At 33.4% G+C, this 16,409-nt stretch overlaps 1 protein-coding gene across 2 annotated transcripts; it reads right to left on the bottom strand.

The window, feature by feature from the left end:
* Positions 1-778: 778 nt before the first annotated feature.
* LOC138317735 (uncharacterized) lies at positions 779-16,408 on the bottom strand. Of its 2 annotated transcripts, none has more exons than XM_069259600.1 (5): positions 16,264-16,408; positions 9,239-9,280; positions 6,292-6,357; positions 5,121-5,191; positions 779-2,346 (listed from the first exon to the last, which is right to left on the bottom strand). In XM_069259600.1, exons 1-5 carry the CDS (start codon positions 16,328-16,330, stop codon positions 2,200-2,202), a joined length of 393 nt encoding a protein of 130 aa, XP_069115701.1. In that variant the 5' UTR covers positions 16,331-16,408; the 3' UTR covers positions 779-2,199. The 2 variants fall into 2 exon arrangements, with proteins under 2 accessions (XP_069115701.1, XP_069115702.1); XM_069259601.1 differs by lacking the exon at positions 16,264-16,408 and adding an exon at positions 11,244-11,425.
* Position 16,409: the final 1 nt, after the last annotated feature.

Genomic DNA, 16,409 nt, shown 5'->3' with positions numbered 1-16,409 from the left:
TTTCATTTTTCTTTTTTATGAAAATGCAGCAATGCATGCAAATCATAATGGTTTATGTTACTGTCAATGAGCTTATCGTGTTGTTGTCATGCCTAAATAAGTTAAATATCTCGCCGAAATTAGTTGGTTTACGGTATACGATCCTGTTGTACATTCATCAGAAGGAGACAGACTACCGCATGTATCAGTATAATCTGTATACTTCATTATTTAAAGAGGTATTCCCAAATATCTGTGCTCATTTTGCATATATCCTTTTTTGTATAGTTTCTGTGTATATTATATTATCTATACATCAGTTCAGATATTCGATTAACCGGATCAGCAATTTGAATCATTGCACAAAGCAAGGAACGGGCTATATTGTAATTACATCAAATCTCTATTCAGTAATAATATCATTACCTTCATTGAAAATAGTAAAGAACAATTATAGATAAATTTCAAATGTCACGAGTGCTCAAAATTATCTTACAGAACAATTGGAAACTTACAAACCGTTTCACGAAGTCCCTCTGGAAAATGCATTGTAATATTTACTGGGTTTATGCATTAGCTAAGGTTCTGTTGCAGAAAGAAGCAATATGCAAATTCTATGAGGGGGTCTAAATCACGAACGACGGGCGATAACTCCCTCAAAAATATTAGTTAAGCAATATTTGCTAATAGCATCGGCTTTCTGTCTCAAGAAAGGCATTTCGGTTGCATTAATTTGTATTATTAATACAGTGGTTTAGAATATTTGATAAATCAGGAAAAAAACCACACACATCAGAAATGTACTAAAATTTCTTATTTAATAAGCGAACAATGATTCATTGCCCATTTAAATTACTTTATGATCATGTCATGCACATATTAATATAACTAATAACATATGAATTCTACAATACATTTCAATATCAATGAAAAGCCGAATGAAGGTAAAAATGTGAAACTTTTTGTAAATCGGAAACGGGGTATATAAATCCTGTTTTCAAAATCATGATAATTTTTTTGAATTTCTCGATAACTGGCATATCTTAATTGACCTTTAGAACATATGTTTCTGTGCATAAAACGGTACATGGTTTAGATGGTGATAGAACTATTCATTGTCTTAGCTCAATATTTGAAATATCTGGAATCGAACTATGCTTCTCTGGATGCCACCAACTTATGATAAACATATTTCTGGAATTTACTTTTTAAAACATCTTCCTGAATTGTTGAATGTTAAATTGCATATGTACTCCAGTGCGTCTGCATTTGTCAAACGTAACTGGTTAAACATTTATCAAATAGAGTTAGTTTCTTAAGCAGTCGGCCGTGCACATTATTAGCAAAATTTAGCTATAACACATCTATATAATACTGGGATACACATAAGTAACTTTTACTTAACTTGTAACAAAACGACATATTAGTATCACTACAGTTGAAACAATAACGAAACACAAATACATCATGTCACATCGTATAAAACAATACATAATTGTATAATGATTATACAAATTGTCTACGACATTGATACGACTTTTAACACAATACTGTAAGGCTTCTAAACAAAGTGTGGATCAGTCAATGTGATATTTTCTAAATACCATGTAGCCGGTTATTTTCGCGGAACACTTTTCGCGATTTTATCTCAAAACTGGAATGTCATATTTAATTTAATATTTTCGCGATATGGATTTAAGAGTAGATATCATGCAAACATTTTTCAATATTTCGCGGATCAAATTTTCGCAATCATAACAATGAGCCGCGAAATCGCGAAAATATCATTCCCGCAAAAATAACTGGCTATACGATATCTTAATGCTGATCCAGCAATTCATCATATCGTTATACCCTGCGAATATGGACGAATCATACAATTTTTTATCAAATGTGCTATTACATGGTTAACCAAATAAAACATTTTTCTGTCGATTAGACATAATCAATTTTTGTAAACCGACTGATTTTCATTGCAATTCATTTTCGTTTTCCATACCATACGATCTCGTTCTAATAGCCCACGATACCCATTGCAAGCGAAATCAGTTGGCTTAAAGCAGTAATCTTAGTTTGAAATATGTTTCACATCCTTTAATGTTAAAACCAAACAGCTTTCTTTTTTATAAGAAACCCGTTGTTCACGTTTGTTTGTAATACAAAACAATATTGCATAACAAATTAATGTATATTATAAATATGTCGTTTATCAAGCAGTCGTTATTGGTTTTCATAAATCTGATCGCCCACAGTCACTTCACTATATGTCACTTTTGATTGTTCCTGTTCGGACACAGACATTTTCGGCTTGGTTGGTTTCTTGTCTGTAAATTCCACCTCTATATAGTTCAACTGTCCTACTCCTTGCTGTAATTGAAAAAAAATAATAATCAAACGAGAAACACAAGTAATAAATCAATTAATTAGTAGAAGTAATTCTACGTGTGAACATGTGTTTGTACTACTGCTTGTTGTGATTTTGATATTCACGTACACACATGTATGTGGCATTGCTGATCATTATGAAGTACACAAATGTTAGATAAATGTGGAAGCTATCAGTAACTTATAACACGATTTTATAAACAAAATTAACGTCATCTATAATACATATACCTACATGTAGATACGTTTATATAAAGGATGACCTCTTTGACAATAATTGCAGCCACTTGATCTACTCCTATCAATTATCACTTACAAGACCTTATACACAGCAAATGTTGTGAAAACAAATGAAAAGAGACGATTCTCGTTATCTCGAAATGGGGTTGTAAAGATCTTTATTTGAATTTTAGTGTTCATGGATGTCTCAAACTAGCGAAATAATTGATTCATTGGTATGGCTATGTGATACAAGCTAATTTAATTAGGTAGTGTTAGCAAAGAGTGTATATTTACTAAGTTATTCGTGAAATCGTCGTGTCGTAATCCTGATGTCAAATTGGGACAGTGTAATGTAATGGGGGTTCGAGATAACGAGAGTTACCCTCGTAAAACAAAGCATAGTAAATAGATTTATCAACTTAAAGCTGACAATGCAAGTTTAAAAATTATGATTTTAAGATTTGAATATATAATGAAATATTTTTTTTTATTTAAAAAATCAACCCAGTTATGAAAGTGTCGCATTCTTGAAATACAAATGCACTTTAATTGTTTCAAAATCTCAATTAAATGTTTTTAACTTGCATTTTAATCAGGATTGTGTAATAATACATTTTTTATTACGTGCAGTGGGTTTAAAAGTGTGTAAGAATGGAATTGGATGGTGTATTAATATAAAACATTGTACAATCTTATACAAATAACGCATACTATGATAATTATTACATTAGATATTAGTATAACTGATAACTATTTATTATAATATAAATACACGTAACGCAGCAGTACCATACAATGATTCTGACGATAACCCTGCGTTAAAAAAACCCAAATCGTGATATTTAAAGTTAAAAACCTTCTACTAAGCGGTACGGGCAAGCTTAAATTACATAAGTAAATGACATTATGACTTTATTTTATGAATCCATAAACAAAACTTCTGAAATTGACGACATCACAAAACATGCACATATCTTAGTTTTAATAAGTAAATAAAATAAAATTATCAAGTTATTTTTTTATGTAATACTATCAATACCAGCGACAGTTATCGTCATAGACAAGTACCATTCGTATTATTGAACATAACAACCAGGAGTTATTTTAAATTTAGAAATGTTGATTATTATTAACGTATTAAATTAAATGCATTGCTATCATTTTGAAACGTAAATATTACCAGTTCATAATGAAGCATGTTATAAACATTTAAGTCCCATTTTACAAGAAATGTTCAAGACTGACGATATCCTTTGTAAAATATTTACTTACATATGAAAATGCATGGAAAGTAAGAATTGAGAACAATTGATATGTCACTATATGTAAAGATATAGCAAACAGATATTTAGTGCACGCGACCTGAAATGCACATATCACTTGTACAGTTCGTATTACATAGGCATCGGAGGGGTATTCTAAACTCAATGATACCTTGCTCTTTTGTATTTTATACGACCAAATGCGTGCATAAAGTCGTCATACTTGATAATAATTAATTAGGATGAACATTGTAAAACATTACATATACCTGGTTATCATGCAGGGACGCCACATGGATATTCTATATAATCACTATACGTACTCCCTTGTTATATATTTTATAATATTCATTATAATTTATTAAAATAGGGAAGATTTAAACAAACTAAGTAAAGATAAAATCATTTGAATGATCATATTGATGTTTTATTTGTACAACGCTCGTTAAAAATATTTCTTAAAATTAAACATAATTGGACTTCAACATATACTTATATCATATTATGTGCAAAGATATACTAAAGCGACGAAAGCTGCAACCTTTGACTATGGCTGGTGTAAACCGACAGTTCTTCAATTATATTCGGATTTTGTAACATTAATAGTTACATGTAAAACACTTTTTTGAACTGTAAACTGTCTATTTACTTTGCTATAAAGCAACATATTTTGCTTACTGCAAACCAAATTTTTTTGTTACTAAATTTCGCGATTTCCATTTAAAAACCTTTCGCGGAGATTTTCTTTTCGCAGAATTTGAAATTAAATGGAGATATCTTTGATGCAAGAATTGCCTTGATAATTAATTCGCGCAGATTTACTTGAACAATTTTACCTTGATCGCAAAAGTCGTGAAAGGTCGTGAAAGAAAGAGTATTTCGCCAAAATCACACGCAGCGAAAAAACATTTCAACGGTAAGTACATTCGAATATGTTTAATGCAGATAGTGAAAGGAAAATGTTAATAATTCGTTTAGCATGTAAAACGCGATACTGACGCGTCGCGAATATAGGTAATGGTTTGCATTACTGTCGAGTTTCAATGGGTTATTGTGGTGATTCTCGGTTGAAATTCGCAACGTTGGCTTCATTATATCACTAACATCAAATCATCACAAAACATAAGTACTTCCACGGTACAACGCATTTCGATAGATTAACGATAATTAGGTTCTTAAATGCATTGTTCAGAAATGTCGGTTTCACCTAGAGGTTAGAGGATACTACATGCTATACCAAAACCTCTATACTTATGCTAAAAGAAGGTTAACCTTTCTTGACCTTTGTTCCGATTCTTCCGTTTTTAAGTCTATCTGGTCATAATTCCTAGGCTTCTTGTCCACTGAAAGATAACAAAAACAATACGGTTTTTCATTTCATTTCAACCAATTTTATTGATAACAATCAATAGGATTGGACAATAGACTAAACCTATATAAGCCCTTTCTTAAATTAGGTTCTGAGCATGTATAATAAATATTATAAAATATATTACTTTATATATTATATACTTAATATTTCAAGTACGTGCGAGTGAGTCGTCTAAACATGATGTGTCTATATGTCAGAAGAAGGCATTGCAGTAATAAATACCACTACTTTAGGACACTGGGAAATATAATGTTCATTTTGGGCTCGTTTGCGAAATCAGAGAACTGCAATGCCGTGTTATGTACATAACGCCATCGTTTCCGACAAGCCGAACACTGACCAATATTTATGATAAACAATGTACCATATCCATTTAATTTATTAATCCAATCAAACAATTATAATATTATAAACGTCGATTGAGAGCAAGGTACAATTGAAAAGATTTGTTGACAATACTATTTGCAATAGAGTAATACGTTTTAATATGCACCTCAAGATCAGAACTTCACAATCGTTGACTTAAACTATGTGCACGATGTATATGATGTACAAGGCAAGTGACTGTATGTCTATGTGATAACGTTGCAGGAAATTACAGTTAATCTTTTATCCAGTATAGACATTGTCTATTGATGAGTAAGCGGGACAAAGGTTGGCAAAATACGCTGCAGCGACATTGTACAAGACGTTTTGTAGAAGTCTTGCTTACATATAGACATTCCCTTTGAGCTATTTTGTAATATTTAGTTCATTCGTGCAGTCGGTGTCACCTTACTAGTGCTAAATTAGTCACAATACTATGAGGGTAAAAATCTGTTAATGAACTATATATATATATTTGTAACAATAAATGTTAAAATTAGTACATGTATAGTAAGAAGTTTACGTCCAGCAAATGAAAGCAAAAGTAAATATTTTTGTAGTCATTGAAAAACGTCGGATTTGTTACTGAATCACCAATGTGGCAATTGACCGTTTATATTGTATATATGTAAGTATCGGATAAGTACTCTTCAAATAAGACATTTCTATCATAGCCAATCCAGGAAGTGACCAATAAGAACTCACCATCCCAGTTTGGAGCTGTCGATGCTTCATCAAGGTTGACCTCGTCATAATTGTGTGTCTTATTCACTGAAACAGATAATCTGTAACATTAGTAAGTGAGGATAATTAAAATGTAAAAGAAATATAAAATATGTATTATTCTCTTATATGTAATTGTTTAAAAAAAACCATGAATCGATGTCTAGATATTGAGGTGTTTTAGTTTTGTAGTTTGCTTTCTTTTTAAGAAAAGTAAAATTACGGAATATATATTCATATATACTTCTTAATTGTATTAAAACTATGCGTGTATAACCAATATAGGTATATATCGAGAGTTTTTATGAATAAATGAGAGTTCGGAGAAAGTGTGTGGAATTATTCAAATTAAGAAAGAGTGATGCAAATTTGAGGAAAATTTATGATATTGGAAATTAGCATGAGAGGCTTTTTGTGAAGGGGAAATGTACTGTTTTCTACATTAAATATTGAATGAAATGGGTTTTTAGGGAAAAAAGAAGAAAAGGATCATTAACAAGTATTAAGGTTTTAAAAAACTACTTCTTTAGTAATAATGTACTGGTGTGTGATTAAATACCCTACCACACAATTCTAAGATCAGTTGCGCGTTTTATACCTACGATACACAATTACATTTAAATGAATGGTATATCTCCGTTGAAATAATACGAAAAGCTCAAAATATACACAAACGAAATTTTACACACGATTATTTTCTGGAGAGTTTCGCACAATAAAAGAAAGTCTTTTATGATTAAGATACTATCCTTAGTCTAACTGAATTACCTCAAGAGTCAGACACATCCCGAAAATTACCATTTGCTAGTCAATATCTAGATCAATCAACGAAACCAGGGGTTTTATAATCATGACAACATTTCAGATGCACTATAATACATCTGTATATATCTCATTCAAATGTCATTAAGCTTATTTGATGTGTTTTTATTTTTGCTATTTTAACACTTAGGTGACCACAATTAATCATCTGAAGCCATTTGAATGATTTCCACAGCTTAAATCACCAAACCTTATGGCTTTCAATAGATTAACGAAAAAGAAATAACATGTCAAAATTATCTCTCAATTACGCCACATATACATGTAACTTTAAACGACGGTGAAATTTTGAAATGAAATCTAGTTTTCTTTTTGTCATGACGTTACTCCATTGCCTATATCATGACATCACGATGTATTTCTGTCAGTGGAAACTGCCCTAGGGTATGAAAAATGAATGAAACAGGCGACAATAAAAACAAGATAACGGATGGTCCGTGTGAAGATTATCAAATACAATAATGATTTATTTCCGCGTGTGACAGTTAATCAAAGGTACTTTGTGCCATTAACGATATTGAATTCTTATCGAATTATATATTTCTTCCGTGTAAAATGATAAATAAATATTAAGGTTATACTTAGTCCATCTCATGTTTCGCATTCCATATGTATTTTCAAAGGTCAAAATCATTAAATTTAACATTTGCACACTCATTCAAAGATAAGTTAAATTGCTAATACAAACAAAGAGTAACTGCGTCGACGTTTTCTCGTTCCGTTGCAAATGGATTACATAAATATACAGGGAAATATTGATTAAATAAATATCTATCATTTAATATTGTTATCAGGATTTTTTTATTATATAAACGTCCTATTAACGACCATGGTCAGGCAAATGGATTAACCTTAATAGCAGACAAACACATAGATGATCTTACATGAGTGGCTTTGTGATATGAAATTTATCAAACGAGTTCAATTAATTGATATGCCACGAGCCTTTAGTATAGTAGAAATACGGCTCGGATGTGAAGTTTCCGTCTACGGAGACAATCATTCGACTTAATATATAGATTGTGACGTCAAAACTACATGTGACGTCATAACTGTGTTATTACTTATGTTTCTTGCGATATTAATGACATGGCCGTATGATATGGATGGACGGGCAAGTTAAGTGAAAATAATATATAAAGGTATCTGTGGCTAGTAACATTGAATAAGTTTGTGTATTTTAATGTGGGATATTAATTAAACTTGATGTATTAACAATGTGTGACTCACAATAGAATTAAGTCTAATTTTGTGTTAAGCTGGAGCTAGGCTTGAACAATTAGGTGCTACAAGGACTATACTTTTGCATAGTGAAATACAATTGTCAACGGTATAATGTAAATGCATCCTCGATCCCCCAGGGGTTCCAATCTCTACAACCCAGGACTGTCTCATAGCAAAATTGGAGGCAGCTCAGCGACGCCCAACATCAAAACCACACAGCCAACCATGATGTACCGTTATACGACTCTTTTGATGTACATCAAACGACTAAATGACATGTTCTGTTGCCTCCTATTTTACTATGAGATAGTCCAGGGGTGTTGAGATCATAGGTGATCGGAACCCTGGAGTATCGAGGATTGTGTGAATGGGACATGAACAGTTTAATGTCGCTTCATGTCTTATCAGCCAATATAGTATTCCCGGGGTATTGGTATCAACAATTTAAACTATTTCCCTTGTCATATTAACAGCTAGGGTCATTTAAGTATGTACACGGTTAGAGATGGGTGATTCTGGAGTATCCGGTTGGCTAGTTGGTTGGTTGGTTGACCTAGTTTAACGTCCTATTATAAGCCACGAAGGAGACATTTAAGGACAACTAACCATACATGCAATGTGTGAGAGCTTTGGGAGACTGCAGACACCTGCCGTAGTAAAACAATCGCCCAGTGCATTGCAACTGTCTCACATTGGATTCGAACTCGCAACCACGAGGGGGATGGTTGTAACAATATATGGAAATAATATTCATTCAGCCAGTGCTTTTCCGGGAATCATGGAAGCCAGATAGATGCAATGTGTATGTACCTACTACTGTTGCATGAACACTGAGAAATAACAGTGAACTGTTTTATTTCCTAGTGTTTTATGACTGGCTTACCTTTATACTGGTCCTGTCCGGTCGGTTCTGGCGGTGTCTTATCTGTCGGAGAGAAACGATAAATAAAGACTACACATGGAAAAATGGAATAATAACATACCTGGCAATACAATAATCACTATAAATATGGGTTGTTTGACGACTGGCTGAAGCAGTGAGACATCCAGATTCCTATGTGAGACAGGCAACACACCACTCATTTCCACAAGTTTTTTAATGTCAACAGTTCAGTTTATAAAATAAACTAGCATGATTGCATCGAAAAAAGCGTTAAGTATTTGTTAGAAATCTAAATCTTGACTTATTTGTTGTTCTTTCTTCACATAATAATTTTTTATAATGATGAAGCATACAAAATAATTTTGCAACAAAAATGACATTCGAATCCATACATGTTTTTTAACATATAAACCCATCACAAAACACATTACATCGTGTATTTTATACCGAAGATAACATAGTTATCGCTGTGTACGGTTATCTACTTTATCATACTGATGTCATCACCAGTCAGAATAAGTGGATTTTTCCCTTGTATGTAGCTATCTACATGTTTATCTTTTATCAAGAGTCAAACAGCTACCGGTGATGTTGACATCAGACTGAAACTAAATAAAAAAAATGAAAATATCCTAAGATTTTCATATCCTTCTTAAATCGATTACATATATGTCACCTACATTGTAGGTTACATAGAGAATTACATCACATAAATAAAAAATGAAAATATCCATTTTAGCTGAAGAAAAAACGTTGAAAACAAATGCAGACCGAATGTTGTAAATACCAATGCAGTTTTTGCAACATGTAGCCTCAGGCTCCAGTAATATCATTACTTGAAGTTGATGGTGAATGAAACAAATCGGATGGATTTGGCCATCCATGGTTTTTCGTTACACCAAAAGTATTGCTATTTGTTAAAAATCGAAAAGCACTGTGACTTTGTGAATTTATCGAAAGAAAAATTATCTAGCCTTATGCTGACTTCAGTTTGTTCTTTAGGTACAGAACATTTCTAAAACCCATCCCTACCATAACTTTACTTTTCCCTCTGTTTATATCTTGAATGTGTGAGTCAGATCTAGGGCGTGACCTTTAAGAGATTTTGATGAATTAACGATTCTCTTTAAAGAAATTAAAGAAAGTGGTGCGTGTTTTGGGAGACTGCGGTATATTCATATTATGTCTTCTTGAATTGATGATTAATGAGGAAAATGCGTTGAATTACGTGATAAGAAAAATATATAGCCTCCATTCATATCCGCTAGAGTATCATCAAAATCTGTATACGAGACCAATTAAGTGTTAACGGGGTAACGTTGAAACCACTTAACAAGGTTTGAAAAGCATTGACAGTTTCCGCTAATGACAAGGAACAAAGTATACACTACAGCTATCTCACCATTGGCCGAGATATCGACAGCATAAACACATCTTAAAAAAATGAAAAGTCTAATCTATCTTTTGTGATGTTTACTGTGTATAGATTTCATCTTAGAATATACAATGTATGACATATTTATGGTGTGCTTTCATGCGTATTCTAGTGACTTTAGTAAACTTTTAGTTTGTCAGTGTTTTGCAAAGGCCTAGACCTATTAAACCGTTGTAGCTACTCTCAAAGGTCCTACGTAATCATTCAACATCCATCCCACCCCAATAAAGACTCCTTTCAGTCTCTCAGTTGTAGAAGATCGTGTACTCTCAACTCGACTGCATGCATATTATGTACTTGATATTTCATTATTTAGTTGTGTAATTAATCATATATCCTGATACGTAATAGATAATACAATGTGTATTGAGACGATATAAAAATAAACCTGTGTCAGTTGTTCTGCTAACAACTATGAATAAACATAGTGTGTTTTTCTTTCTCAATCATGTCACATAATAATGTTTACTTGGATAAAAATAGTTCATGGGTTGGGTCAGTGACACGGGATGTTTCACTGATCGTATATATCAACATCTACAGAAAAAGGATCGTAAACTTTGTACAAACCTGCTGATGAATCTTTTTTCTTAAACTTGGATATGAAACTATTCCATAATCCACTCATATTGATAAGTCTGCTGTTGACACCGACAACGCAGACTGTAGATTAAAGATACAGAAACAGCATGTGAAATTGAACAGTCAACTTAGTCCAACATCGGAACGGGATTTTAACACCAGGAAGTAAACACCTGAGGCGCCAAAGGGGAAATTATTAAATACACAACAGTGTCCCTACGACAGAGAGAAAATAACTTATCTATACCATAATACAATGTATAACACTGTACTTATGATTTTCTCGTAGTGTATATACTAAGCTATAAATGATATTAATAAAATGTGTAATATTATTTTCTCGCGTTCATAGTTAGCAATTTTTATGATGTATATGTTAAAAAGGCAAACTATCTTCTAATGCTGCAGTTTTACATGAAAATATTTCACTTAAACTCATCGAAAAATATTACATTAAGTGGAGGCCAATTTCAAAGGCAAAGGTTGACCTGAATAAATCTTTATGCGAAATTCAGGTCAAACTTTTCACCTTCTCTTTTCAAGTAAATGGGGTATGCAAAAAATAACCTGATATTGAATTTACCTGAAGTCATTTTACCTGTGTACATAGCGGCGAGAATATTTATTGATGAATATATGATGCAAGCAAACAAAAACTACACAAGAATTGATTTTGTTTTTTACTTATACTAAGAGAAGTATTAGTTGTGTTAACAAGGTACTGCTGATGGTCCATCCAGCTCGGACGGTTGCGCATAGATACTGACGTGAACAACAAAATGTGTAAATCTGTTGTAAATAATTATAAAACTTACATATGTGTATAATTGTTCATTTATAAATGAACTTGTAGATGTGTGAAGTGTCACGAGGTCAAAGGTCAGTAATCATAATGATGACCAGGAAGGAGGAAACAAGCATCTTTAGGTATATGGTGTGTAAATAAAAAACGAATAAAAAGGAAGTTTGCATTAGCATTAACCGCATTAAATCAAATTCACGTTTTGTTGGGGTTTAGTCTAGGCTTAAAGTCTAAAACTAAGGTAATTGAAGGACGGCCTCCCCTATGTGCAATGTGTTCCGCGTGTAGATATTTGTACATTTTGAGAGGCTGCGGTATATAGCCATGCTGCGACTTCTTGTATAGTGGAACTATTTCCCTTTTTGTAGTGCTATTTCATGGAAGCATACTGCTGAAGACACCAAGCTACATTCCCCAACCGGTCTCATTTTAATGACAACGGTCGAACCAGTCGCCCCACTCCCTGTATGCCAAGGGGTATGCAGGAGAAGAAACTACCGCTTTTTTTAGACTTTAGTGTGTCTCGACCAAGGACAGAACCAAGAGCCGACCTCACAGCAGCAAGCGCTCAACAGAAAACCAAATGTGAGGCGATGTCAAGGGAGACATCAGGAAGAAGAGAAAAAATAATATCTTTAATTTAGTCACCTTTTGTGATTATGAATAAGGGGCAGCAGGTAGAATTCTAAATGCCCTACATGCGAAACAACAAATTTAATCACGACTTTCATCTCCCTTTAAGTCGAATCGGAAACAGAAGCCGTAACTATCATTTTTAAGGACTATGATGCGTGCCGGTCTGGGAAGAAAGTCATTCAGTAAAGAGAAAAAAATCCCTTAATGATGGGGCAACAAGTGCAACTGTAACGCCCTGCCTAATTTGAAACTTAATAAAGTAAATGTGTTATCGACAAACAATGTTATGATGCAATACGTCCTCAAGTTTTTTTGTTTAATTAATTAACGTCCTATAAACAGCCAGGGTCATGTAAGGATGGCCTCCCATGTATGCGGTGTGTAGCGTGTATGTAAAACGAGGTTCTTGTTTTTGGGAGACTGCGATATGTTTGTATTGTGTCTTCTTGTATAGTGGATCTGTTGCCCTTTTTATAGTGCTATATCACTGAAGCATGCTGCCGAAGACACCACACAACACACCTCACCCGGTAACATTATACTGACAACGGGCCAACCAGTCGTCGCACTCCCAGTAATGCTGAGCGCTAAGCAGGAGCAGAAACTACCATGTTTTAGACTGAACCCAGAGCCTTCCTCACAGGGGCGAATGCTAAATTGAAGACCAAAAGTGTGGCGGTGTTAAGAGAGACGTTAGGAAGAATGATGTCAGTTAGGAAGAATAGAAAAGATAAGACCATATGTTGACGATGACAGAGAGGAATATGTGACAATATTTTACAACCAGCCTATTAACCAGTGGTTAATGTGACTGATAGTAACATTGACCCAGTGGTCAAAGGTAGGTTTCGTTCAACCAAATAATTTGTTTTTTGTAAAATCCGATAAACGAAAGAAAAGGTTAAAAAACATATAAAAAATACCTCAATTTAATTTCTTAATGCGTATGAGATTGAACAGACGTATCTTGAATACAAAATTGAAGGAAATCCGTGATTCATTAACTAGTAAATAGTAACTTGAAGTGTTATAGATTATATGACATGTATAAACAATCCATCGCACTTCGATCTGTTGTTGTTTTTAACTAAATATGCCGTGGCAAAACTGTCACTTCTATCTGACATTTTGTTGTACGCATCCCTTTGTTGATGTGGCCTCGTTTTGGACAAAAAGACGTCATGTTCTATGTAAAGCTTGACTTCGCTCTATTTTTAAAGGAGTATTTTCCTGGTCAAGCTAGGCAACTTACCAACCATATTGTTCGCTGTATGCATCGAAAATAACCTGAAGATTATATCTATGTGCAGGATAAATTTCAGTTTCGTAGTCTTTATATTGCATTGGGCGAAGCCTACCTTTAATGTAACCGATATTATGATATTATACCACTACCCGACCCTACCCAAACCGCAGTGGTCACGTTTTGTCATAATATAACATTCTACCACATATAATCTTACATGTAGCCGCGATCGTCTATAGTTACAGAAATAACTATCCCATCACGAGAACTTGGATGAAGAGAGATATATAACCATCTTTCCAGAGCGCGCCAAATACCTAAACAATAATAATAAATTCAATAGTTTTTATAAATGTACATGTATATTGACACAAAACCGCACACATTTTAATATCCCCTTTTGGACAAAATACTGCTTGCTGTCATTCTCTTAACACCATAAATTACATGTATATAGCTATATACTTATACATTGGTGTAGCAGTCTTAATGACAGGCCTGCTTGTGTTCATATAGAAAACTAGTATTACAGAGAGATGACGGTTTTGTTTGTTTGTTTGATTAATTAACGTCCTATTAACAGTTATGGTCATGTAAGGACGGCCTCCCATGTATGCGGTAATATACACAATATATTAGTTATATTAAGACTATAGCAGTCAAAATCACCGGAAGTAAGCACCGTCTTGGTTGAAGGCGTGTTTCCGGTTTACGTAGCATATATACATTTACATTTATATGCAGCTATTGACAAGCAATTAATATCTTAAGTTGTCGACAGTTCAATGATAATATATAAGGGTAACAGATAATTGGTTAACTCTAACACCTGTTGACTCCGACTGACTTTCAACTACTTTTAATAGTGCAGTTTCTTTTAAATATCATTGTATTTTTTGTAGAAGTTAATTGCTTATTTAAAGTATTAAATAACAGATTATCTGCTCTCTACCTAGGCACTATACTTTATCGCGGAAATATATCACTACACATTGTATTGTGGTAAATTTCCCTGAATGAAGACGAGAAATTGTCCCCTACTGTAGTTTATCATGTACAATTCATAACGTCTGTATTTCTTCACATACGAACAGGCGTGGACGAGAAATGCCTCCGTTTTTTTATCAATTCGATTAAACTCTGCTATTCCGACATCCTGCATGAAAGTACGAAATTTGCCAAAATGTGACGAGTGTCTATATTTACCAATCGTCACATCTCGGCAGATTCCGTGCCCTCACAATGAATCAAAGCCGAATGTATCCGAATGATGTAATTCGAACATTTCGAGCTTAGACTAAATGGTATAAAGATTCGTTGTTTTCTGGTAATTCGAATGAAAAATAAAAATTTTAGTTTTCGAAAGAAATATACATGTATGATGACGTGAACTGAGAGACGCTTTCTTTTGTAGAACTATCTATATCTCATTATACATTACGTATGAACTTAGATACCTATGGGAAAGTGTATATGTATTGATAATAACATACAAAGCGTTTAAAAGTTTATATAACGGAACAACAAACCGCTTTGTAGTCGAACCAGGAAGTATAGGCCCAACCGTGCTGCTTAACAACGTAAATATTTACATATACTTAACCAGTTGATAATTCTATTCTAATATAATGTATACCCTAATGGATGTATAGATTGTTTAAATTCTCTAAAATGCGAGAAAAGTAGGATGAAACACCCGGTACAGCACGATATTTAAGGTCGTTACTGTTCTGTTTAACAAAACCGCTGGGTTAATGCCGTGCCAAAATTTGATAAAGTTTAGAGGTCTTTTTGAAGACTGACGACATTTGGAGTAGCATCTGTTCACGTGGACCTGAACAAAGGGAGCTAACTCTATATAATTAAATGTGATTGTTTATTTACACTCACGATAAAGCCCGACAATAAGACGGATCATTGGTTAAAAACTTCATTGACTCCATCATATTGACCACACGTTTTCGCATTTCAACTTCTTGATACATATGGCATTTATGAAAATACTGGGTTTTTATTTTGCCTTTAACATCAAACATGAGGTGTGTGCTGAATTTGAAGTTGATCATACCTTTTATGTCGTAAATACATATTATACTAAACGTAAATAATGTTTTACAACTGACATTAAATATTCATCAGATAACTATTGTAGATGTGGATTTTTAAATAAATCAGCCAGCTTTTAATCTGCTACCGGCCCACAACCATTACCAAATGTACGTACGTCTACAATATGTTAAACTTTTCGTTACCTTTGTATATCATTAGCCCAGAAACAAACTTATAAATTTATATAATCATTATGAACAAGTTTTCAAACTTACCATTTTCCGTAGCTGTAGCTTTACCGTCCTTCCTGAATAAGCTTGTAAGTGGATAGCAACAGGACATTGTCTGTCTTAACTCAAATAACACTATCAAAAGTTTTACATTCCACTAAGGATTAAAGCCCAGTAGCAACAATATCCGG

The sequence above is a fragment of the Argopecten irradians genome, chromosome 3 (genome assembly GCF_041381155.1).
Source record: "Argopecten irradians isolate NY chromosome 3, Ai_NY, whole genome shotgun sequence".
NCBI classification, from domain to species: Eukaryota; Metazoa; Mollusca; class Bivalvia; order Pectinida; family Pectinidae; genus Argopecten; species Argopecten irradians.
Note: the sequence above shows the minus strand (reverse complement) of the source record. Positions and strands in the feature narration are given on the sequence as shown.